The sequence below is a fragment of the Oryzias latipes genome, chromosome 8 (assembly GCF_053564925.1).
Source record: "Oryzias latipes strain Hd-rR chromosome 8, Olatipes_Hd-rR_3.1".
NCBI classification, from domain to species: Eukaryota; Metazoa; Chordata; class Actinopteri; order Beloniformes; family Adrianichthyidae; genus Oryzias; species Oryzias latipes.
In genome coordinates this window covers 1,416,833-1,443,521 of record NC_136244.1, presented here as the reverse complement: position 1 = coordinate 1,443,521, position 26,689 = coordinate 1,416,833, and the positions used below count along the sequence as shown (strand labels likewise).

At 43.8% G+C, this 26,689-nt stretch overlaps 1 protein-coding gene and 1 long non-coding RNA gene across 4 annotated transcripts in view; one reads left to right on the top strand and one right to left on the bottom strand.

The window, feature by feature from the left end:
- The window catches only part of trpm4a (transient receptor potential cation channel, subfamily M, member 4a), a 58,547-nt gene that overhangs the window by 19,084 nt on the left and 12,774 nt on the right, over nt 1-26,689 (bottom strand). The window contains exons 2-18 of one of the 3 annotated variants that reach the window (XM_078951084.1): nt 22,213-22,267; nt 22,065-22,146; nt 20,005-20,066; nt 17,460-17,541; nt 16,004-16,220; nt 12,948-13,009; nt 12,690-12,867; nt 10,460-10,640; nt 8,038-8,207; nt 7,789-7,966; nt 7,158-7,222; nt 6,567-6,806; nt 4,035-4,137; nt 3,748-3,866; nt 3,365-3,667; nt 1,084-1,185; nt 54-182 (exon numbers count right to left, since the gene is read on the bottom strand). In XM_078951084.1, coding sequence (XP_078807210.1) covers nt 54-182; nt 1,084-1,185; nt 3,365-3,667; nt 3,748-3,866; nt 4,035-4,137; nt 6,567-6,806; nt 7,158-7,222; nt 7,789-7,966; nt 8,038-8,207; nt 10,460-10,640; nt 12,690-12,867; nt 12,948-13,009; nt 16,004-16,220; nt 17,460-17,503 — 2,091 coding nt within the window. In that variant the 5' untranslated portion in view covers nt 17,504-17,541; nt 20,005-20,066; nt 22,065-22,146; nt 22,213-22,267. Of the gene's footprint in view, nt 1-53; nt 183-1,083; nt 1,186-3,364; nt 3,668-3,747; nt 3,867-4,034; nt 4,138-6,566; nt 6,807-7,157; nt 7,223-7,788; nt 7,967-8,037; nt 8,208-10,459; nt 10,641-12,689; nt 12,868-12,947; nt 13,010-14,747; nt 15,047-16,003; nt 16,221-17,459; nt 17,542-20,004; nt 20,067-22,064; nt 22,147-22,212; nt 22,268-26,689 lie in introns of those variants that run through there. The other 2 variants (XM_023957855.2, XM_078951085.1) reach the window with 2 other exon arrangements.
- LOC110014363 (uncharacterized) lies at nt 25,111-25,959 on the top strand. The gene is made up of 3 exons (XR_002289465.3): nt 25,111-25,196; nt 25,271-25,332; nt 25,428-25,959. It is a non-coding gene; the product is annotated as an uncharacterized LOC110014363 (long non-coding RNA).

Sequence of the window (26,689 nt, the reverse complement as noted above, 5' to 3'; positions counted from 1 at the left end):
AGGCCACAGGCAAACGTGCAATCCTAAAGTGCTGAGTTTTGAGCAGGACTCACCATCTCCCAGAAGAAAACGGCCATTTTAGGGCGGTTCTGCAACACAGCCCAGATGAAGAGGGCCGTCCAGGGCGAGCGGCAGCGCTGGCGCCGATACTCACAGTCCCGCAGCAGCAACTTGTGGACTTGCTTTGATGGAGAAGAAAAGTTCTTCAGTCAGAGGAGTTTCTGTGTATGTGCATGCAGGAACTATCTCTGAGTTTAGCTAAGCCACATGCAGTCACAGATGTGGACCAAATGTTAATATTCCTCTGTTTAGGATTACACAATGGTCACAAAGTAATGGAACATGGACAAAAGTACCAATGAATTAAAGAAAAATCAATCATTCATTTGGAAAGGTGTTTTAAATAAGTATAAGTATTGAAACAGACTCAAATGACCATCCCTTTAAGAACCTTCCAGAAAGCCTCACATTCAAAGACGGCCCGTTTCAGAGATGCTGAACCGACCAAGAACACCTGAGAAGATCCAGAAGATCTGAATACATTTGACATTTGACTGGATCTGCACAGATTTAAGAGGCCTGTGGCAGATGCAGCAGAGCAGCCCAGACCATGACTGAACCTCCTCGTGCTTCACAGCAGTCTTCTTCTCTTCGTAAAGTTCATTTCTTGGTTATTGAACAAGGATCGGAAGAGTAAAGGGCTTTTTTTTAATCTTTTCTCAGACAGCCATCTATTTTGTTCAGGCCTTTTTAATTTTTTTTAATTTGATAAGAGCAAAAAGCAAAGTCTGTAGTTCTCTGAATGAACTTTTATTTACTAATATTTTTGCCAATTCTACGTTTGATTTTTTATTGGTACTGAGAGGTATCAGCATCGTTATGCACATCTGTGCTGAAGTCTACATATATAAATAGACAAGTTGTTGTATCGAAAGAGATCTGGGCTGAAGTCTCGTATAGAAATATGCAGCCGGCATTGTGGGTCAGACGTTCTGCTCCTTGGTCACTGATATCAGTTTCCTTTGCAAGCATTTGTCTCATTTCTCTGCATGCAGGCTGGTGTCAAGGACTTGCATCACTGACCTTCAGAGCCACCCTCGGACTGGTTTTGGGATCCAGGTCCAAAGCTCCATAGTAGAAAGGTTGGCAGACATCCCCCAACAGGTCCCACAGCAGCCGGGACACCTGCACGAGAACGGCACCATGACCGGAGACCACGGGAGGACCGGGCAAGAAATCCTTCCAAACAACTTTTACTGGGGTGACCAAATTCTCCTTAAATAATGAAATCCCAAACTTCGCTTTCTGTTTATGAATTTTAGCAGAAAAACAAATTCAAAAAGTTATTTATGAAGGAAGATATGTGGCATTGTCATGATGTCCCTTAAGATGGTCACACCGGCCTGAAGGGACGTCATGAAAATGGAACATACCATTGTCATGTGTGTTGTAAGTGTACTGTGAAGTATGCCACACTCTGGACATAAAGGTGAGTACTAGGGCTGCACAATATGAGGAAAACTTCTGATATTAGAGATTAATATTCTGATAACGATATAATTTGCGGTATATAAATCAATAGCAAAATAACCAAAAACATCATTGCCATTTCATTGCAAAAGTTTCAAAATTATACTCCACATGACCCTCGTCTACATAGGTGACAAACATCTACCGTAATAGGCCTCCACCTGATTGGTCAACAACGTGAAGGCGTCCATCCGATTGGTCAAATGCATAAAGAGATTTATTTGATTTATTAAATGCCTCAAGCTGCCATAAGATTGTTTTAACACAATTAAGGTTTACGATTTATTGCGATTTTTGACGTCTTTTGCGATATGCATATTGCAGAGCTAGAATTGCGATAACGATAAATGTGCGGTATATTGTGCAGGCCTATAAAACTTTGCGTAGGATTTGCGTCAGAAGTGGCGTACGGATGAAACATAGGACGTGCGTACGCACAGAAATATTCGGATTTATAAAACCGTGCGCACGCACATCCTACGCATCTTTCCCTTAATAAATCACAACCAATTCTAAATGCAGCTTTTGCGGCTTCATGACACGCCCATATTTGTCCATAAATAGTCCGTGAAACGCCCACAAATGAATATTCATTGATTGCGAAACCATGCCAAACACGGAGAGAAAATCAAAAAAACGTAACTTCACTCAATGTGAAGTAGAAGTTATCGTTGGCGAGGTGGAAAAGAGGAGAAAGTGTTGTTTGGAGGGCACAGTGTGGGCATTACTAATGCCAAAAAGGCACGTGAGTGGCAGACGGCTGTAGCCTCACAACCTCGGACCGTGGCCGAAATAAAAAAGAAATGGTCGGACATCAAAGTCGAGGCAAAAAAACGTCTAGCGCTGCATCGCCAGAGTGTGTCACGGGTGGGTGGGGGGGGGGAGAGACTGGCGGCAATAATTGGGGAATCCCTTCTTGCTGTCTAAAGATGCGTTCACTCCGAATTCTTCCATTTGCCACATCTTCTAAGAGCGCAAGATCAGCCATTGTGCGTCATTACGCATTGTGATGGGGCATTTTATTTCCCTCCATTTAATTACATCTGACAAGCTACAGATGTCGGTAATAATCAAAAATAAAACAAACTAAAGGCATATGCATGAATACCATAATTCTGTAGCTTATGAAGAAATGTTTTACTATGAAAACAACTTTCCCCAGTGGACAATTAATGCATCTCTCTCCATCTATCCATCTGTCTGTCTAATTGCACCTATATCTGCTCTGCCAGACGGACACATTATAAACGCGGCTAATCAGTTTTGTACATTATTTCGTTCTGTTAACTATATTATTTATGAGGATGAATTGCACAACATGCCAATATTGCAGAACATATTTCACTTTTCTTTTTGCAAATAAGTGTTCATTTGAATTTCTGTTGTAATTATCGTTTGATTTTTTTTTTATTTGTCTCACTGCTGATCGATCAAACGGGTGTTGGTGTAGCTGTTAATTGTAAGACTTGCTTTGTGAAGTCTTCATGTTATTTCTGAGAGGCAGGATTGTCATTTTCACTTTCACGTGTTTCTTCCATCTGCCGACGGTGTCGCCGTTTCTCATTTCACCCGTTTTTGTGCGTACGCCTGGGTCAGAGCTTGAAGGACCGCACATTTTCCCGTCAAGTTTGCTTTTTATAAATATCAATTATTGCGTAGAGAGTGGCGTATGCCTTCTTTTGTGCGTACGCAACGTTTATAAATGAGGCCCCTGGTGAGTACTGGCTCCTTAGTGACCGCGTGCAAACACTGCATGTAACGGTGGTGCACCCACCGTAAGTGCCAACCCTTTAAATGAGCGCCCTCAGCTCCGTTCCCTGAGCATCTTCCTCACCTCAAACAGGCTGAGCTGCAGTTCTGAAGCGGGGCTCATCATCAAACACTCGGAGCTCGCCTTAGACGCTGATGCTGCTCCGTTCACGAGGGACTCCGACCTGTTCAGGTCCTGCCTCTCGTTCAAGCGTTTCTGGAGCAGACTGTAAGCCAGCGTCGTGTCCGACAGTTTGTTGTACAACTTTTCCAAGCGACCATAGGTCAGATAATCCAGAATATTGAGGCCATTTTCACAGAAGAGACGCACAAAATGAGGCTTGTCGTTGACCAGAGCGTCTGTCATGGATTCCTCCAGTTCATGGTACTAAAAGAGAAAGAGAAGGTTACTTCAATGACTTCACAGCTGATGAGCTCAGACTCAGTGGTGTAGATGATGTAACATACACTCCATGCTATGGCTCCGTTGAAAAGCTCCGCTTTAGCGATGTCCACTCGGTTCCACGCCACCGCCAGTTTCAGCTCTTCAACCCACTCGATGGCTTTGTTGCAGACTCGTTTGCTAGCTTCAGACAGACACACATTCAAAGATCAGAGGTGCAGAGTGAGGCTCACACGTCTAACTGGACGGACGATGAGGATTCAGGAGAGACAACCGCACAATCCTCACAGGATGCACTCAGAAAAGTAATTAATGCAAAACATCTGAAAATCATGTCATCCTGTTTTCTCACCTCCAAGAATCGATCTGAGGAGGACGGTGTCAAAGTCGTCAGAGTCTTCGGATTCGCCGCGAAAAACAGTGATGAAGTCCCGCTTCTGATAAATACTAAGAACCTGTTGATGTAAACATTACTGCTATTAACACAACAGTGACAGCTACAAATGTTAATATAAAAAGTGGTGTCGTTGTAGCGTTGTCTCCTCTCATGTCTTCAGTCATTTAAACACCCATGTTTCAGTTACTAATGGACATAATGACATCATAGAGCTCTGGTGGTAACGTTTAGGTAACGGGACACGCAGTTCTCCTCACAAATTCTTCCAGTCAAATTTCACCTCCTCTCCCATGTTTTCCTTTTGGGTTGAGAAGGATTAAATTAAATATGAATCTGGAACTACAGACTCAGCTTTCTCAAGGTGGTGATTTCAAAACTGGCTGGTTTGAAAGACGGTTTTGATCAGCGCTCTGTAAGAAGTCTTGCTAAATGGTCAAAAGTGAATAATTATACATTACTCTCTGCTTTGATGAAGGGAAGTCTAAAGTGCTTTGATGTCCCTGGACTCATTCACACATTGATGCCCACATTCACACATGCACTCTCACATTCACACATGCACGCCCACATTCACACATGCACTCTCACATTCACACATGCACGCCCACATTCACACATGCACACCCACATTCACACATGCACTCTCACACGTTCACATTCACACTCTCACATTCACACATGCACTCTCACACGTTCACATTCACACTCTCACACGTTCACATTCACACTCTCACATTCACACATGCACGCCCACATTCACACATGCACTCTCACACGTTCACATTCACACATGCACTCTCACATTCACACATGCACGCCCACATTCACACATGCACTCTCACACGTTCACATTCACACGTTGATGCCCACATTCACACATGCACTCTCACACGTTCACATTCACACATGCACTCTCACATTCACACATGCACGCCCACATTCACACATGCACACCCACATTCACACATGCACTCTCACACGTTCACATTCACACATGCACTCTCACATTCACACATGCACTCTCACACGTTCACATTCACACATGCACTCTCACATTCACACATGCACTCTCACACGTTCACATTCACACATGCACTCTCACATTCACACATGCACGCCCACATTCACACATGCACGCCCACATTCACACATGCACGCTCTCACATTCACACATGCACTCTCACATTCACACATGCACGCCCACATTCACACATGCACTCTCACACGTTCACATTCACACATGCACGCCCACATTCACACATGCACGCCCACATTCACACATGCACGCCCACATTCACACATGCACTCTCACACGTTCACATTCACACATGCACGCCCACATTCACACATGCACCCCCACATTCACACATGCACGCCCACATTCACACATGCACTCTCACACGTTCACATTCACACATGCACGCCCACATTCACACATGCACGCCCACATTCACACATGCACGCCCACATTCACACATGCACTCTCACACGTTCACATTCACACATGCACGCCCACATTCACACATGCACCCCCACATTCACACATGCACGCCCACATTCACACATGCACTCTCACACGTTCACATTCACACATGCACTCTCACATTCACACATGCACTCTCACACGTTCACATTCACACATGCACTCTCACATTAACACATGCACGCCCACATTCACACGTGCACACCCACATTCACACCAACATCACAAAAGTTTTGCCCCATGCTCTGACTGTTCTGTCTTTCTGATTTGGATTCTGCCTGTTGTTCTGGAGTTAGATGCAGATTATAATTGGATTTGGACCTCCTCAGCTAAAAGACGTCTCTGAAAGCTTCTTTCTGGTAGATTCGTCTGGAGATTCCTTCCCTCATCTGTGAGCGTGCAACCCCTTTGACCTTGAAATTGCATTGTTTAGTGTCCACGCTGCTCCTAAGGTCTCCTCAAGCTCAACTGAGCCAATAAGCATCTTTTACTGACCAGATAAGTCTGTATCTTACTGGGGTTTTGCATTAGAGTGACACATGCCAATAGATTGAATATTTTTTAATTGAACATCCTTTTTTTTTAAAAAGCTGTTCATTTTGTTCTGTCTTAATTTCTACAAGGTTTAGAATTTCTACTTTGCTCAATCAAGTCAACTCACTGGACACAGAATATGATCTTCATCAAAGTCACAGGGCTGAATTCTAACGTCTGCATTCTCATTTTTAATTGTTTATTATGCAGAAAAACAGCAACTCAGACGTACCATCATCATGAAAAGGGAACAAATGATCAAGGAAATTAAATTAGTGGATGATGAAACAAAAGGAAAGAAAAACTAGGAAAATAAATTTGGCATCTTGAGGGGAAATATTTAAACTTTAAAAAATAAACTTTTTAATAGAAAAATTAACATTCAGATGATTTTAAATTAAAACTAAAGACCATGGCGTACAAAAACAACAACAATTAATTGTGTCGGTGAAACCGTCCAAATGACTCACATGCTCCACCAGCTTCTCCACCTCCGTTTCGGCGGGAAAGTATTTCCGGACCTTCTGACGGACCATCTGCCTCGAATCGTCACTGAGAACTTCAGGAGTTGGGCCCTCTGAAGACGGAGATGTTGGGTCGTGGATGATGTCAGACAGACTGCTCAACACCTCACTGATCAGATCTGCAGCCGAACCAGAACCTGCCAGAACCAACCAGGGCGTGGATTTCTCCAGGGAATTTTTCACTCTCTGTGTCAGGAAATCCAGAAAGGATTAGAATTCACTCAACTGTCCTTACAACAGAGAGATGCAGCAGCTTTTCTTCTAACAAAGCAGCACACAGTCCAGTTTGAATAGTATGAAGCAAACATCATGTCCATGATACTAAATGCAGATTAAATAAATGTTTTGTGTTTTCCAGTGACTTTGTGCTTTTGGCTGCAGGTCTTCTATGGATGCTGTGTTGAGACCTGACGTTTGTTGGGCCTCAAAGGAAGACGGTTCATTAGAAAGAACATCTAAAAGTCATCTACAGAGTCTGGAAAGTGGTGGGAACTCCACAAAGTGATATGCAGCATGAGTGTGCACGTGCCGCCTCACCTGCAGCATGCAGGCGTCTCCTGCAATGAGCATGCACAGAACTGGGATTTCAATCCCACCGCTTCCTGTTCAGGGTAAAAGGTTACAAAAATGAAACGTTAGCAGTTTCTAAATCAGTTCACACACATTCAGTGTGTGAATGTGTGCGTGCATAAGTGAAAGGGACTGTAAAGCACTTTGGGCCTTCAAGGAAGGTAGAAAATCTCTATATAAGTATACGCCAATTACCATTTAAATACAACAACAAACCAAAAGAGCTGCAAGAAATCAAACTATGCAATATTGAATCTGAATAGGAACGGTGCATTTTGGTGCACCAGCGGCCTCTGCCAGCTCAGGATGAGCTGCATCGTCACACGTCTCTGAAGCTTCACTCATGACACAAGCGTGTTTCATAACATCATTGTATGCAAAAGAACAAAGTGTGTTCTGTGAGACGAAAGCAGACGCTAACACTAAGTCCCGCCTGGTTTCAAGGTCTTATCAATGGCGATGAAATTTTATGTTGATGATATTATTGGATATTTTTGAAATTCAAATAATAAAACATATGAAAGGATAACTTTGTGCATTTACATCTGTGCAGCACAAAATCTCCATCTTTGGGTAAACCCACAGAAAACAGACTCACCCCAGATGCCTGTGCGCTGATGGGAGATGTAGTCCTCCAAGTCAGCCCGAAATGCCTCCACCCCCCCCCGGCGGCCCACGCTTCCATCATCCACCAGGAGGAAGGCTTTACAGTTGTTGTCCAAATAGTTGGAGTCCAGTGACTTGTGCTGAACGTAATACCGGGCAGGAAAGCTCCCCTTCAAACGCACAACACAGCCGTCACATCACGGACGTCACGCGTCAACAGACGCCTCCCAACCCTCCGTACCTTTGGGTTGACAAGCTGCTGCCTGTTGTTGACCATTCCCCATGGCGCCACTCCTACGGCGATCACTTTATTCTTAGATGAATTCAAAGCCCCAGCGCCGAAGTCTCTCACAGCTTCACCCACACAGCGGGAAACGCCTTCTCGGAGACCCCCGGTCAAAATCCAAGACCCTGAATGAGACAATACAGGTTGTTATGTCACAAGCTGGGCGTGTGCTGTAAGAGGGAAAGAAAGGAGGTTCCAGTCAAAAAACCCAGCTTCACTGATCAGGAGGTGATTCAAAACTTTAAGTCTGATCCTCTTGATAACGGAAAACAGAAGAAACACAGCAAAGGATATTTTAAGAGTCTTTTAGAGAATTTTGGCCAAAACTGGTTCAACACCAGATCAGCTGTCACATACTTTACACTACATTCAAAAACCCACACTGATGTATATGGTGTTAACATGATATAGTGGTATTTTTCTGATGATTTATTAAGAAAAATCAGCTTAACAGAGGGTTTCAGCTGACAGGGCTTTACATGAATTTCGTTCAAAATTTTGGCTTGGTTGAGAATTACGCCTTTTATGAGAGTTTCATGATGTTTTTACGCAACTATTATGTAAATCAGGGGTCAGCAACGTCATGACATGAAGTAATAATTCTAAATGTTCTCTTTAACAACCGAACCATCACCAACTATAATGTGAACTCCAACACAAAGAAATATTAAACATTTCCAATAGATCTGAAATGATATTTCATTCACAAACAGCAGGTCAAATAACCTTAAAACATATTTTGGCATTAAGTCAAAAAAGTGCTTTCATAACAATATTGCACAAGATCAAATAGGCCAAAGTTGAAATGATATGGCACCTATGTTTGTTTCAAACCACAAGTACTGCATTTACGGTTTGTCATGCCTACAGCAAAATGATTGGATGCGTCAGAACTAAATACCATCAATACAAACTTTACAACTGTTAGCATGAAAAATGTGTATTTTGATTTATTCCTCTTTTGTGTCATTATGAGACGGGACCTGAGGAACTTCATGTAAGTTCATTCTGTCATGGGGCTTTTATTGCATGTAGAATGAAATGTTTTGACTTTTCATTAGTTTGATAATTATAGCCATATACATTTTCTGCAGTTGGACATCATTATTCATTCTTTTCACCTCCAGTAAATGGTGGTGATCAGCTGTAGTGTTTGATTTAAAACTTTTCATGGTAACATTAGTGAGAACAGAACAATCTGACTTTGCTTTGTTGTAATTTAACAAACTGAACTAATGACTTCATAAATGTCAGCCGCTGCGGCGCCAAAACCATGACTAGAGAAACCAGCTGTGCAGTCAGAAAAACATGCAACAACTCGCAGATCCGCTTCACGCTTTTCCCACGCTCACACACACGTGCTGGCATTCCTACCACACACACACACACAAACACACACACGTGTTCATATCGCTCCGCCTGTCATCTCACTGCTACAGCTTAAAATACAGGAACCGTTTTCATGTGCAGACCTAGTTTGTTTTTTGTTTTTTTACAGTGGGCGTTAATTTAAATCGCCCATTCATGGAGGCTGACGCGGAAAGTCATTTGTTGTGTGAAACTAAAGAATAGAATAGGATAGAATAGAATAGGCTTTATTGTCTTTGTGACATGATACACCAAACTGCAGTTCTATAGGTAAGAGTTTAAACAGAGTGGGTCTTGGAGACGTCTTGCCCCATCTTGAAACATTGGTTGTGCAGTTCAGGTAGAGAGGGGAGGGGGGGTCAGCTCATAATCTTCTGGGTTGAGTCTATGACCCTCTGGAGGACTTTCTTCAGAGCTGCTGTGCTGCTGGTGATCCACACGCCGATGCAGCCGGTCAGGAGGGACTCTAAGCGGCATCGGTGGAAGGACAGCAGGGGTCTCTGGCAGATGTTGTTGTTCCTCAGGACCCTGAAGAAGTCTCTGCTGGGCCTTTTTCAGCCGCTCAGAGGTGTTTGTGCTCCAAGTCAGACTTTTCCTGCATCTGAAGTCTGCAACCCTCTTTAAAGTTTCATTCATTTTATTGAAACACGACTGAAGCAGGTCATCCAGTGGGAGCAGCTTTAAGCAGCTCTGACCTCTTCTGAGCCCCGGCTGCCCCTTTCACATGCAGCAAACACTGTGAACCCCCGGAAGGCAAACCCATCGAGTCATTTGAACAGATCAGCTCCCAGAGGTAAAACTCCAGCCCCAGCAGTGTTTGGAGACTCCGGCTGGGTACCAGGACTGTGGCACCAGCAACCCTATGCTTGCAAGGAATCCCAAATGCAGGATTTTCTGTTCCACCATGTGCAGCAAATGCGTTTGGTCAATCTCCTTTCTGACCTCGAGGCAGACTTAAAAGTAATTCAGGTTCAGACGGGGGGTAAGCTAAGCTCCTGCAGGCTCTCACCTGTGGTCACTGCTGCCTTGACCAGTCCGTTCCGGAGGATGTCTCTCACCCATGGCTTGATCGTCTGGTGGCCTTCACCTCCCACCACCGACACCACCAGGTTGGGAGCAGGCAGGCCCCAGTGGTTGGTCAAGAGGGCGTAGACGATCTGAGCCGCTGTGTCACAAGACAACCGCAGAAACTGGACAAGAAAAAGAGCAGCAGGTTCACTCGGTTTTTCCATTTTGTAACGTGTTTTATCTGGACTGGTAGCTGCATTTGGAAATGTGAAGATTAAAAAACATTTTACTTGGTTTCATCAGGTCAACAAAAAGGTAACAGACGGTTTCTGCTTTGGATCAAATAGGTATTTTCTCTCTTTTTGCATCTTCCCTCTGTCTGCATCTCATGTGCATTTTATATATATATATATAAATAAACAATTGACTGTATATGAGTACTGGACTGAGTGGCCCTCCCCACTGGGGTTCCAAACAGGAAGTCAAAATCCCATAGACTTCAATAGAGAAACAAACAGCTGTTCCTCAGTAATTCTATTGGTCCGAATCACCATTCTGGATCTGATACATTCTTGATAATTCTTCTTTTTTTTCATGATAGTAGACTTGTCTCTCAAGTTATTCAAGTTATAAACTGACCAATCAGCTGCCTTTAAAAACATGTGGTCTCACATCCAACATTCAAAGTGTTTGATTAACAGATTTAGTGTAGCCCTCTTTGTTGGGGGAGTGGACTTCCAACAAGTTCCCTCCTGATTGGCCAGAGTGGTTGACACAGAAATGACGAATTAAAATGAATGACCAATCATTGCTTTCTGATGTTTTTATCTTGTTCCAACACAGCGACCGACATATCGCTGTAATATGGCGACTGAATTGACTATTTGGTTGGAGCCGGACGTTGACCCTTTTTCTATGTTTTGTGAAGCACCTTGAATTACTTTGTGTACGAATTGTGCTCTACAAATAAACTTGCCTTGCCTTGCCTTCTATGAGTGACATCACACTCACTCACTCAGTCCAGTTCTTGGATACAATCAATGATATTAAATGAATCAAAGAAAAAAATAGAAAAATCACTAAAGACTCAGACCAGCGGGTCTGGGAGGCTCCACATGAGACTCTTTTAATAATAATAATAATAATAATGGATTGGATTTATCTGCGCTTTTCCAGACGCTCAAAGCGCTTACATTGTGTCCATTATTCATTCACTCTTCATTCATTCTTGGTGATGGTAAACTACGGTTGTAGCCACAGCTGCCCTGGGGCAGACTGACAGAGGCGTGGCTGCCAGTTCGCGCCTCTGACCATCACCGGGACATTCATGCACATTCACACACCAGTGGAGCCACACTTTAGTCCCTCCATTCTGGCTCTTTGGCTTTGGAGTCAAATGGTGACAAAATGTATAAATAATGGGTTTGTAGTTTTTGTTGATCTGTTTTCAGTTAATAAGATTTCTTTATTTCATTCAGCCCAGAAAGGCACTTATAAATTAAATATATTATTACTATTTATGTCTAATGGTTTAGCATGTCATAACGGAGCACAAAACTTAATCTACTGTGAGAGGGGTCCATTATTAGAATAATTTCTTATTGCTAGAAACAAATAATGTGGATTCCATACCTGTGTTATGATATTTACATTGAATGGTAGAAAGAGAAAAGAATGACACAACGTCACAATGACGGAAAATTCCATGTTTGACTTTCTAGCATTTTAAATTCAAGTGAATCTGCTGCAGCAGGAGGATCTGATATGACGCATTGTGTCTTTTATTTTGAAAGGAACCTGTATGTGCTGCTGTCAAAAGTAAAAAGTTAAAATTTTTATATAGAGAAAATACTGTTATAATTCAACAGTAGAACAGATTTAAAAGCTATATTTGGCAAACGAATGGATTAATGGCCACAAAAAAGTGGAAAAAAATGTATTTTTCTAAATGCAAAAGTGTGTTTTTGTCATTGAAAAACTGCCCCAAATGACGTTTTCAGTGATAAAGGTGAATGACTCCTGACCTACAGGGATGTTCATTCAAAAAGCCGTTCATTAATAACAGAGTGGATCATGAAACATTTGTGAGCAGGTGAATGAAAACAACGTCAGGTGTGGTAACGCCCTGCTGAGTCACGGCGTGCTGTCCTGAGGTCAGACGGAGCCCTGAGGGCAGAATCTCCCCCCCGCTCTGACATTTCTGAGTGTCTGTGTGAGGAGCAGAGACTCACCAGGCTGTGCCTGCATCCGGCTCCAGCGAACTCCACCTCCCCGAACGCATCTGTGGGCTGCTCCGATGAATGCTGCAGGCTGTCCCACTGCAGTGCAGCCGCTGCTCCACTGACATTCGCCGCCGCCACGGGGTCGTGACCTTCCAGGGTGCTGCCACACTGACACACCCTTCCATTGCTGGAACACAAACAAAGGCACAAGCTGTTTCCCTGAAGCCCACGCCGTCTCTTCAGAGCAAAGGGTCACCTGCCACTCACCTGGAAGCGTCTGCGATGAACGTGGTGCACACTCGCTTCTTTATGACCTTGGAAATCCAGCTCTGAAAGCAGGAAGAGACTTTACCGTCATGAGAAAGTGAGACATGGACAGCACCTTCACATCCATCCAGCACTACCTCTCTGACAGCCTGGGCAACTCCAGGCCTGGGGGGCCTCTGTGTCTGCATGTTTTCTGGATTTCATTGCCCCAGATAATCAGCTGGGGGGTTGTGGGGCCGACACACACCCAGCTGATTACCTGGTCCAGGTGTGTCCAGGTAATCAAGCATGCCAGCTCAGGGTTTGTTGGAAAACAAGCAGGAATTCATCCCCCAGCCCCTCCCTGCTTTACAGTCACCTTTACAAGTCGACTTTTGCTGAAATGTAACCGCCGTTCCATTCTCCCTCTCTAGTATCTGACGGGTCATTGGGGTCACACCCCATTCTGGTTCATTCTCTGCAGGACCACCACATTTGGAATGAAGAATGAACAATATGACGGCCTGGGAGAGCAGACTGTGGAGTGTCAGTGACATGCTTTTTATGTAAATGGACCCTTTTTAGAAAAAGAAAACAATTTGACTTCCAACCCGGTTTATCCTTTGGGGTCACGGGGCGGCTGGAGTCTAACCCGGGGTGGAGGCAGGGTTCACCCCGGACATGCCCCCAGTCTGTCGCAGGACAGGAAGAAGTACATTTACATGTAAATACCTCTGACACTTCATTGTGTTATTCATTGTGTTTTAGTGCCATTTGTTATCTGTTATCTTATGGTAATAAAGCCCTTTTCTTGTCATGGGATGCATTAAAGTTCCGTCTTCTTCTGGATGCAGTTTTCCAACCTTAAAACAGAAATTACTGGCTCACTTTAAAACCTTTTCATGGTCATAATTGTATTTTTTTTATATATATGTCTCACAAAGAGGGGCAAGGTCCCTTTTAGCTGCCAGTGTTATCTAGGCCCTTTTTTATGAATCCTCCTTAACTTGTTTCAAACTAGTTTCAAAACCTGTTTTGAGGTTTTGTTTTTTTAACGATGACAGTGGTGGGGTTTGGTTTAATAAATTGGTTAAAAGGTTAAAAATCCACAGACTGCAGGTAAAGATCAGCCATTTCAGTCACGACTCTTCAAACCAAACCACACGGCTTTTGTTGCATGAAGCTGGCAAAACTTATACTTTAAGTTTTCAGTGGCTACAGGGAATTTGTGCTTAAACTTTCACAGGAGCTCAGATTAGGATTTGGATTAGGGTTAACAGAAAGTTACACTCTTGCATTTTTTTAATGAATGTCTAAAATAAGGCTGAAGGTGTTCAAAGGCTGATGTGGTAACTTTAGTTTCCAGAACGCCATCCAGTAATGAACAGCTTCACACTCATTTTTAATGGGGTTTGTCTCATGGAGGAGCTTCATTTCATATCATATTCTTTCTGAAATATCTGAATCTCTGAGGAACAAAGATTAGCAGACGGACTCGAATGTCAGCCAAAATAATATGTTGTTGCTGTTCATCTTTTGGTAAATCCCATCAGAGATCGCCACAGCTGTCGCACAGTTATGTCATCAGATGCTCTTCCTGACACAACCCTGTATTTTACCCGGGCTGGGGACAGGCACAGGAAGACCAAGACTTGGGCCACGTGGAAGGAAAATTCTTCTCCTTCATTTCAGAACTGGCCCCTCCCACCGTGACCACCTAAGCAAGATTTTATTAGCAGTTCAGATACGTTTATAAAGATTAAAATAGTTTTTATCAACACTGTAAAAACAGACCCCCAAGAAATACATAAAAATTCTTACCATTTCAAACTTTCCTTTAAATAGGAAAAAAAATGTGCCAATGTGGAAAGAAAACAGTTTTACCAAGAATTCTTATTTTCAAGAAAAAAAACTAGACGTGTTTAGTTCAGATCGTTTCGTTGTGAAAAACTGAGATAAGATTATTTTTCTTGCCAGACAGAAAATGAAACGATTTTTCTTCAAACGAGTCTTTTTACTGTCTTAAAATTCCGTGTTGGCGGTGAAGCTTAACCAGCTGGTGAAGCACGCAGCTTAGATCCGCTTTCTGAACGTCTCTCTGATTGAACGTGATCATTGTGGAAGTGTGACATCAGACGTGAGCGTTGAGCAACTTCTTTGGAGGGTTGATCAACCGTGGAGCCTCCACCTGTTTCCAGTTGGCAGTGAGCTCTCAGCCAATGAGGCTGGAGGTGTGTTGTTGTCAGTGTGCTTTCACATAATGGCTCGCCCATCCTCTGATGGTCAGGCTGAACAAATATTCAGTTGGGATGGAAACAAAAACTTGGAGGTGCAGACAAAAGAATAGCTGGAATCAACAAAAGACTCTGGTTCCTGTAAATGAAGCGATCTCTTTTTCTTGGAACTGGAGTTCTTGCCAAAATTTCATCACCACGGAGACAGAGCAGACAGGTGTGACGATGCACCCCCCCCCCCTCCAAAAAGCAGAGATAAGTGGCACCTTTGTTATTTTGATCAGTCTGTCTGACAGCCACCCACTGCGCTTAGCTTCAAACTGGTAGATCTGGATCTGGCCTGAAGCAGACCAACATTTTCCTCTGATAAGCCCCTCATGTTGGACTGTTTAGCTTTGCCATCAGCTGTAAGCAGACAAGACTGGGGAGGAGCTCAGGGGCCTTCAGGTGCACCGGTTCCTGTCTGACAGCACACGTGAAGACCCTGCACCAAGGATTAATGAAACTTGCAACAAACTCATAAACACCATTAAAAAATGGGGGAGGAGCCCCGAGGGCAGACAGTTGGAGCAAACACGCCTTAGTGCTGCCACTCAAAGAAGTTGGATGACAGACAGGAAGCTCCTCAGGCTAATTATTAAGGGGAATTAATGACAGAGACTGCTGTACAGGTGACATGTTCACCTGTGCGCATGTCACACCTCTGACAGTCACGTCATGCGTTCCTCTGTTCAGGTATCAGAGCAGCAGAAAGGAAGACAGGAATATACAGACAGACAGGAAGTCAGCCAGCTGTTTGGCAGCCTGTCACTGCACAGTCACGCGCGTGCGCGGCGCACGTACCTGGTCCCCGGCGCTGCCAGCCCTCCCGTCGACCCCCTCCCGGTCTCTGTCCGACTCCTTCATTGCGGATTCTAAGTGTGTCCTCAGCACCTCCAGCCGATACTCGAGTGTGGCCGTGGCGTGGGCGGAGCCACACGGGACGTCTTTCCGTCCCACCCACGGGGACCCATTCTGAGGAGTGCATGGGCGTGTGCCGCTGAGGGCAGGTGGGAGGGAGCTGTCCAGAGGAGGTGTTCGTTAGTGCTCCGCTCTTTGTCTCCACCTTAAGGAGAAGAGGAGCCCCGCAGACGGCGGGAAGACCCCTTCTCAAGATGCTCTAACCAGCTACACCTGTGGCCCCTGAACACCTTAAAGTCAGGGCCCTTACAATTGACTGTATATGAGAACTGGACTGAGCGGCGCCTCCCCTCCATCGCGTCCCAAACAGGAAGTGGTTCAGAGAAGCCAAAAACCCACAGTCATCTATAGAGAAATAAACATCTGTTTTGGTCGGAAGAACCATTCTGGATCTAATACATTAAAAAAAAATAAAAAAATTTTTTTTTGATAATCCTCTTTTTTCTGTAGTTCAAGGTATGAACTGGCCAATCAGAAGCCTTTAAAAAAGGTATGTGGTCTCATGCTGTATGTTCAAAATGTCTGAACGGATTTCTTGAAGTGCGCTTACAAATTGTGGGGGTGTGGCCTTCCAGCAAGCTCACTCCTGATTGGCAAGTGTGGTTGCCATAGAAACCATAATTCAGACAGATTCAAACAAGTCTCTGCCTAAGACAAATGCTGGTTCCATCCATGGACTGCATTAGAGAGAACTGGACGGATCACGTGTGAGGAAATGAAGCCATGTCAGTCCCCCGTTTTTCTGACGTCTCCATGTTGGTCCCAGTGGTCTGAGTCAACGTTTCTATGGCAACTACTGTTTCCAATCAGGAGTGAACACATAGGCAGTCCACACCCCTTCCACTGAAAGCGGGCTCAGGAGAATCTGTCAATCAAACATTCACGGGGGGGAGGCAGTGGGCACCACATGCTTCTATTGAGTTATGCGATTGGTCAGATTAGATCCTGAACAATTTGCACTAGAGTATGAAAAAAATTATGATTAGCAAGAAGATCCAGAACGGTTCTTCAGACCAATGGAAAGACTGAGTAACAGCTGTTGATTTCTCTATAAAAGTCTATGGGAGTCAGTGGGTACTTCCTGTTTGGAACATGAGGGGGGAGGGTTCCCTTTGTCCAGTTTTCATTTACAGACAATGGTTCCAACATGTCGACGCCTGTATAGTGAAAAAACTGACTTCCTTTTCTTGGAACCAGAAAAAATCTATTTTCTACGGCTGACGTCACACTCAGTAGGTCCAGTTCTCATATACAGTCGATGGGCATTACTCAAGAGCCACAGGGTGGGGTAATAGGAGTGGGGCAACAGTGAATCTGTTGATGCCAGATTTAAACTTACCACTCCTGCATGTTGGACTGCAGATCCACCAGCACTGAATCCATGTTTCTGCAGCTACGAGCAGCTCATCCCTTCAAATGTCCTGTTTAGCGAGAGAACACAGGCAAGGCAAGTTTATTTGTGTAGCACAATTCGTACACAAAGTAATTCAAGGTGCTTCACAAAACAGAAAAATGCATTAAAATCACAATACATCATAGAAATAATCAACGTAAAATTTACTTTAAAAGAAAAGAAAAAAAAATATTGAAAATTGATTTAAAAATAAAGGAAGGAAAGGAAAAAGAAAAGTGCAGATAGGACCTTTCAGTCATATACACGGCTAAACAGAAATGTTTTAAGTCTAGATTTGAACATGAACACAGAAGAGGCCTGTCTTACGACTTCAGGGAGGCTGTTCCAGATTTTAGCTGCAGAATATTGAAACGCTGATTCCCCTTGTTTAGTTCTGACTCTGGGAATCAACAGGAGGCCGGCCCCTGAGGTCCTCAGAGTACGAGATGGTTCATATGGCACTAACATGTCAGAGATGTACTTTGGTGCTCGGCCATGGAGAGACTTGTACACAAGCAGAGCTGCTTTGAAGTCTATTCTTTCAGGTACAGGGAGCCAGTGCAGAGACCTGAGCACAGGACTAATGTGATCATACTTCCTGGTTCTGGTCAGGACTCGAGCAGCAGCATTCTGGATGTACTGAAGCTGTTTTACAGCTCGTTTGGAGAGGCCGGTGAGCAGGCCGTTACAGTAGTCTAACCTACTGGAGACAAATCCATGAATAAGTATCTCCAGGTCTGGCTTTGACACTATGTTTTTGATTTTGGCAATGTTTTTCAGGTGGTAAAATGCCGCTGATGTTACTGACTTGATATGGCTGTTAAAGTTTAGGTCAGAGTCCATGATTACCCCTAGATTTCTGACTTGATTTGAGGGTTTAAGAGACAGAGAATGAAGGTAGCTGCTGACAATTTCTCTTTGTTTCTGTGGGCCAAAAACAATAACTTCGGTCTTGTCTGAGTTTAGCTGGAGAAAGTTGTTCTGCATCCACGCACTGATCTGTTGGAGGCAGTGGCTGAGTGAATCCACCGGCCCATATTCACCTGTTGTCAGTGACACATAGATCTGAGTATCATCTGCATAGTTGTGATAAGATATGTTATTACTGCGTATTAACTGCCCTAGTGGCAGCATGTAGAGGTTGAACAGAAGGGGTCCCAGGATCGATCCCTGGGGCACACCACAAGTCAAGGCCATGTAGTCTGAGACACAACTCCCAATTTCAACAAAGTATTTCCTGTCTTCCAGATAAGACTTGATCCAACTTAGGGCAGATCCAGAGATGCCAACCCAGTCTTGGAGTCTGTGCAAAAGGATCCCATGATCAACAGTATCAAAGGCAGCGCTCAGGTCTAGCAGGATTAAGACAGAGACTTTGCCATCATCAGTGTTCAGGCGGATGTCGTTGGTTACCTTGATAAGAGCAGTTTCTGTGCTATGATGGGGTCTAAAACCTGACTGGAAAACATCAAATGAATTGTTTAATAAGAGAAAGTCAGTGAGCTGTTGGTAGACAACTTTTTCAAGGACTTTTCCTAAAAATGGCAAATTAGAGATAGGTCTGTAATTATTCAGTACAGTGGGATCAAGACCGCTTTTCTTCAGGAGAGGTTTAATGACTGCAGTTTTTAAGGCTTTTGGAAATATTCCAGATTGAAGAGACATGTTAACTATTTGAGTAATTGATGGCAACACACTGTTCAGGACAGACTTTAGAAATCTAGTGGGTAACACATCAAGGCAGCATGTAGACGAGCTCAGACGGGTGATGGTCTCTTGGACAGTTTGGTCAGTGACAGGTACAAAGTGAGTCAGCTTAGAGTGAGTAGGTGGCCGTTCGATAGTTATAAGTGTTGTGGAGTTGATGGCTTTTTTAATGCCCTGAACCTTGTCATTAAAAAATACAGCAAACTCATTACATTTGGGTGTGCAAACCAATTCTATTGGTAGCTGGGTTGGAGGGTTGGTTAAACTGTTTACTGTTGTGAACAGGACACGAGAGTTGCTGCTGCAACTTCCAATGATTTCAGAGAAGTACCTTTCCCTTGTTCTGCATAAGATCTGGTTGTAAGCGTACAACTCCCCCTTATACATTTCATAATGAACCTGGAGTTTTGACTTGCGCCACAGTCAAACCTTTGACATTAACTTGGAGAGTCATAGACAGGAATGTCTTCCAGTGAACTGCCCTGGTTTGGTCTGAGCCGGGGGCTTTAAACTGTTTCCTCAAGGATCAGATTTTGGTGATGATAATGTTTGAGGCCCAACCATTCGGTCTGATGTTCTTTGAACTATTTTAATAACAATGAATGCTGGTAAACTATTTGAGTGGACCCACTCCAATAAAATGCGGTTTTCTGTGTTTTTAACATGTTCTTGTAGCATTTTTCTGAAGTTGGAGGGCATAGATAAAAAAAATAAGCTTAAAACGGCATTTATCACATCATGAATCAGTTGGAAACGTTGGAAAAAGTTTGACGTTGTTACGTACAAAGTACAGCCAGCGGGTCACATGCTCCCGGCTCGCTTCTTTATGACCTTGGAAATCCAGCTCTGAAAGCAGGAAGAGACTTTACCGTCATGAGAAAGTGAGACATGGACAGCACCTTCACATCCATCCAGCACTACCTCTCTGACAGCCTGGGCAACTCCAGGCCTGGGGGGCCTCTGTGTCTGCATGTTTTCTGGATTTCATTGCCCCAGATAATCAGCTGGGGGGGTGTGGGGCCGACACACACCCAGCTGATTACCTGGTCCAGGTGTGTCCAGGTAATCAAGCATGCCAGCTCAGGGTTTGTTGGAAAACAAGCAGGAATTCATCCCCCAGCCCCTCCCTGCTTTACAGTCACCTTTACAAGTCGACTTTTGCTGAAATGTAACCGCCGTTCCATTCTCCCTCTCTAGTATCTGACGGGTCATTGGGGTCACACCCCATTCTGGTTCATTCTCTGCAGGACCACCACATTTGGAATGTAGAATGAACAATATGACGGCCTGGGAGAGCAGACTGTGGAGTGTCAGTGACATGGTTTTTATGTAAATGGACCGTTTTTAGAAAAAGAAAACAATTTGACTTCCAACCCGGTTTATCCTTTGGGGTCACGGGGCGGCTGGAGTCTAACCCGGGGTGGAGGCGGGGTTCACCCCGGACATGCCCCCAGTCTGTCGCAGGACAGGAAGAAGTACATTTACATGTAAATACCTCTGACACTTCATTGTGTTATTCATTGTGTTTTAGTGCCATTTGTTATCTGTTATCTTATGGTAATAAAGCCCTTTTCTTGTCATGGGATGCATTAAAGTTCCGTCTTCTTCTGGATGCAGTTTTCCAACCTTAAAACAGAAATTACTGGCTCACTTTAAAACCTTTTCATGGTCATAATTGTATTTTTTTTATATATATGTCTCACAAAGAGGGGCAAGGTCCCTTTTAGCTGCCAGTGTTATCTAGGCCCTTTTTTATGAATCCTCCTTAACTTGTTTCAAGAAAACTTTACTGATTTTTGTATTTAGGGTTACTGACAACGAGAAAAAGGTGCGACCTTTGACCCAACAGGAGGGCAGATGAAAGAAAAGGCAGAGAGAGGGAGAACATGGAAAGACCAACCAAAAAAAATCAACAGAATTCCACCCATGAAGATTTCCTCTGCTGCAAACAGCGGTTTAAAGCAGGAGAGGCTGGTGGATCAGCATACCGACACTTCTCTATGTCTTCATGGTGGTGCATGTGGCTCAGAGGGCTGAACACCCACCATTTAAAAAAAAACAGGATTTACATTCATCGCATTCTGGCGAGACACCCCACCCCACAAACTGCACAGAGATCTTTAAACAAAAGTGTCACTAAAAGCTCTGTGACGTCATCAAACTTCTATTTGCATTGTGGATGTGGAACAAAACATCCCTTTGTAAATGCAGGAAGGTAAATGAACCCAACGGTTCGCCGTGTTTGTCCGCTTTGAAATCCGAGCAGCCAAACCCGGCACGAGCCGGGAAGGTCTGGCCGTGTTGGTCGGGCTGGTGACCTGCTGGACTGGGCTGTGGTGAAGAGGTCGTCACCTTAGAACCACAGCACATTTATGCCTCATGCCATCAAGTGACAAAACATTTGAACCTCTTTCTGTAAACTTGATACAAACTAGGAAGTATCGAATGTTGCAGTTCCTCCAATGGCCACTAGAGGCTGGTTACAGAGGGAAACAACTTCCCATTGACACCCCCCCCCCCCTAAAAATAAATGCATGAACTGGTTTCAAATTGGTTTCAAAACCTAGGAGTTAGTGGGAACTTCCTGTTTGGAACATGAGGGGGGAGGGTTCCCTTTGTCCAGTTCTCATTTACAGACAATGGTTCCAACATGTCGACGCCTGTATAGTGAAAAAACTCACTTCTTTTTCTTGGAATCAGAAAAAAAATCTATTTTCTACGGCTGACGTCACACTCAGTAGGTCCAGTTCTCATATACAGTCGATGGGCATTACTCAAGAGCCACAGGGTGGGGTAATAGGAGTGGGGCAACAGTGAATCTGTTGATGCCAGATTTAAACTTACCACTCCTGTAAGTTGGACTGCAGATCCACCAGCACTGAATCCATGTTTCTGCAGCTACGAGCAGCTCATCCCTTCAAATGTCCTGTTTAGCCATAGAACACAGTCAAACCTTTGACATCAACTTGGAGAGTTTGACGTTGTTACGTACAAAGTACAGCCAGCGGGTCTCATGCTCCCGGCGCCGCCCCTTTCTGATCATCCACCTGCAGACAAATACATCCATGAACATCTCTGTTTTCTTGGTCTGAGTTATAATCTGGATCTACACTGGACGGACGGATGGATCTGATGTTGCTGCCGTTATTGTATCACCGCTGATGTTAGGCTGGGGTGTGAGGGGCTGTAAGCTAGCAGGAGAGAGTGAGAACAAAGAGACTGGCTATTTTTTTACTCTTTTATTTACAGTTTACACTTTAAAAATGAACTAGACGGCCTCACAGTAGGATTGTGCGACAGTGTTGCAACAGGTTTACAACGGCTTAAAACACAATTTAGCCATCAACAATATAGTTTTTTTAAAAAGCCGGGGAAGCATATTTTTTGTTTTACAAACAAAAATTTGAAGAACACGGGCTGCATTTGGCCCACAGGCAAAACATACCTGGTCTTTTTCTTATTTGTCTCCAAATCGGAGTCGTCTGGGTCAACAGTTGGTTGATTACACCTAAATGTGTTTCAAGGACAACTATAAACAGTCAGAGGATGCTCAAAATCTATGAACATAGAACCAGGGTAACCCTTGTTCTATCCTAGACACTTTAACATTGGGAGTTGGGTCATCTAGACCCACTAGACAGAGCTCTGAACCTTTTTCCTTCAATGAATTGGGATCTTCACTGGTGTCCATGGATTACATGAAATCTTTCCACCTTTATCCACCTTTGTCATGGTGGGGAGAACATGTCAATGGAAGGGGGGGGTCATCTAAGATAGCACAAGGGTTAAGGAAGACGGCAGGCTCCACACATCCATCATCAGACAGATTAGTAGAATATTTTAAAGTACATAAAAAACAATAAATTACCTTTATAAAACTGAAATGATTTTGCTTCAAAAGTATTTTATACTGGTTAAAAAAATAGTTAATGCATGGTGAAGTGGTTAATGCTCTCACCTCAAAGTGAAAAGGACTTTTCTGCCCCCCCCCCGCGTTTCATTAACCCTATCAGAGAACTGGACTGAATGAGCGGGACGTCATTCATAGAAAATGGTTATCTCCGGTTCCAACCAAATAAAGTCCATTTAGTCGCCATTTGTTGCGATATGGACGCCGCCATGTTGTAACCAGACGTCCTCAGTAAGCTGTGAATGGTCCAAGTCGGTCTGAATCTGCAACCACTTTCTCTAATCAGGAGTGAGCTTGTTAGAAAGCCACACCCCTCCACTAAAAGCAGGCCCAGGAAAAGTCTAACCTAACATCCGGTAATCAGCAGCAAATAAGGCAGGATTTCTGGAAAACCAGCAGGATCTCCAGGCCTGGATTTGGGGACCCCTGCTCTACACCGTCTTGGATCCAGTTTGTTAAATCATCTCTTTTTAACAAGTACATGTTATTTTCCACTTTGCCAAGGAGAATCATCCACCTCTTCTTGTTCACATCAACGACCTCCATGACCCTCCTCTTTGGTCTTCCTCTCTGTCCTGGTAGCTCCAACCTCAACATCATCACTGCTCCTCCTCTCAAACGTCTCCATCTGCTTCCCTGCATTTATATCCAGAATATCCATGATCTGTTCCCCTGATGGATCAAATCCTGATCCATCCTGGTCCCACAGAGAACCTCAACATCTTCATCTCTCCTCCAGCTCTTCCTCCTGACTGCATCAGAGTCTCTGAGCCAGCATCATGGCTGCTCTCACCACAGTTTTCTTCACCTTTCCTTTCATTCTGGATGACGCTCTTTAGTCACACATCATGCCTGAAACCTTCCTCCACCTGCTCATCTCTCCACCTCTTTCCTACACTCTGCTGTTCTGGACTGTTAACCCTAAAAACTTTAACTCCTCCGCGTTCTCCACCTCTTCTCTCTGTAACCTCATTGTTCCTCTTCAGTTCCTCTCATTTGCACACAGATTCTCTGTCCTGCTGCAGCTTCATCCTCTCCTTTGCAGATAAAACCTCCTCCTCTGTAGATGTTCCTCCACCTGCTCTCACTTCAGATCACAGTGTCATCAGCAAACATCCACAGATTCCTGTCTAACCTCGTCCGTCCATCACCACCGCAGACTGCAGCTCCTCTCTGTCAGACCTTCTCTAGATCTACAGAGACATGAAGCAGCTCCTTCTGGGCTTCTCTGTTCTTCTATCAGCATCCTCAAAGTGGATGTTACATCTGTGGTTCTCTCTCTCTGCATGAACCTGTTGTTCACAAATATTCTCTTCTGACTCCAGTCTAGCTTCCTCTTTCCCACAATTCATTGTGATTCATTAGTTCCATTCCTCTGTAGTTTTTCTGCACTTCCTCCTTCCTTTTGGAAATGAAACCAGAACATTTTTCTGCCGTTCTTCATGCTCCTCCCACCCACCTTCCACATCTTGTTTAACAGTCCAATCAGAAACTTTTCCACCTCCTCTCCTAATCTCTTCCACACCTCCACAGGTTTGCTGTCAGGACCACCTGGATTTCCAGTCTTCCTCCTCTTCTTCCTCACGTCATCCTTACTGATCTTTGCTTCCTCCTGCCAACGGCTTCCTCTTCTCCTCGGTCTTCTCTGACTCGTTCCTCATCCATCCATTTTTCAAAGTTCTCCTTCCATCTTTCCATCACACTTGGAGAAGCCGTCCACAGATTCCCAGCTCTGTTCCGATCATCATAACCTGCTGCTCATCCTTCCATCTCTGTGTTTCTAGGAAGTGATGTTTGTCAAACAAAAGTCACAATTTTGAAATTAATTTTAAAATTCTGCAAACAAAAGGTTCTGTTTTAAAAGTTAAATTTCCAAATTGCAAATGAAAATATTTGTAACAGTCCCAAACATTTATGTGTTTATTCTGTTGTTCTAAATTATATTTTAATTTGCGCCATCTAGTGGTTAGAGCATGTGGAACAAAGTTCAATTAAAGTTCCACACGGACTCATTTAACTACGCACACAGCTATCAGCGCATTGCTGGAGCCACGTGAAGATCTCCGGTAAGATCGTTAGAAATCACATCGATGTATAACAGAATTATCAATGTAATAATTTGTTTATTGTACTTATTTAGAAAGTTAAAGGAAAGCTGAAGCCAAATGAGTAATTAGCCCCTCGTGGATGTCAGCCCACGAGGTTTGTGTGCTTTTATTTGTATAATTTAAGATTCATATTTTGTAAGCTGTAGAATTATTTTTGATGCATATTTGTGTTTTTTATTTTGCTGCCAGTTCTCACGGGTTGTGAAGACCAATAAACCCTGTTTTAAACACCTCGTGCTCATGCTAATTCCTCGAGGGTGCTACAGTGAGAACTCTTCTGCTCCGCATGGGTAGACGAGACGGTGCCAGCGCCGAGAGGGACAACAGCGCCACCCTGCGACGGCCAAATGCACAACACCGAACTTCAGGTTCCCAAAGATGAATGTTGCATCAAGGACTCCGATTAATATTAGTTAATATGAAAGTATAACCGTCGTGAAGAGACTGCAATAAGAAACGGGATATTTTTCGTTTCTGTTTAATCGAAGGGACTGAGATAATTTTTTTTTCTTTTCCTGTTCAAGTTTAAGTGATTTGTTCAATAGTGAAATTTATCTAAGTAACCTGTTTATTGTTCATATTTAGCGATTCATAGTTAACAGGAATTAGATGTAATATTTGCCTATTCAAGACAAGTTATTGTTGCTTACTGCACACAGTGGTTTAAGTTCAATATTTTATGTTGCATTAGAAAATTAAGACATTTTGCAGTACTGTTGAGGCCTGTTCACACCGGGACGAATTTCGCCGGCGATTTTCGCCGACGTTTAACGCCTCGTGACTAAACAAAGGGCACCAATGTGAGTGTGCACACCGAGGCGAAAAAACGGCAAGCGCCAAAGCGTCAAAAAAAAAAAAGGCCTCGGGTTCGTTTTTTTTTTTCGACGCGTCGCGTAGAAATCTATTCGACCGATGAGAATGGCGCTTTTGCACACGTGTCTGGAGCTTCTGAAGTTACAGTAAAACACAACTTGGGGGCGCTCAAACACAAAACTGCCTTGCTGAGCACACATACCAGCGAAGAAGTTAGACGCCAAGTAGCGTCTACACTGCCGCGAAGAAGTAATGACGGACATTCTTAAATATCCCCGAACCAAGCACCAGTTGGAGCTACTGATGCTTGAAATATTCATGTTTTCTTTGTATGATTCTGACAAGCGCGTAAATACTTGCTATCTTCTTCTGAGTGAAAAGCGACTTTAAGAATCGTAAAGTTGCGCAGCGCCACCTTGTGTGCAGGAGTATTTCTGTTTACATTAAGCGCCATCTAATGTCAGGGAAGGAAATAGCATGTTCGCTCGGCTCATCGTCAGCGAAAATTGCCTGGGTGTGAACACAAAAGACGTGGCGAAAAACGCTGGCGAATAACGCCTGGCGAATATTCGTCCCGGTGTGTACAGGCCTTTAAGTTAAAGGTGCAGTAATTTAAACCAACTTTTTTCTATTTTCCC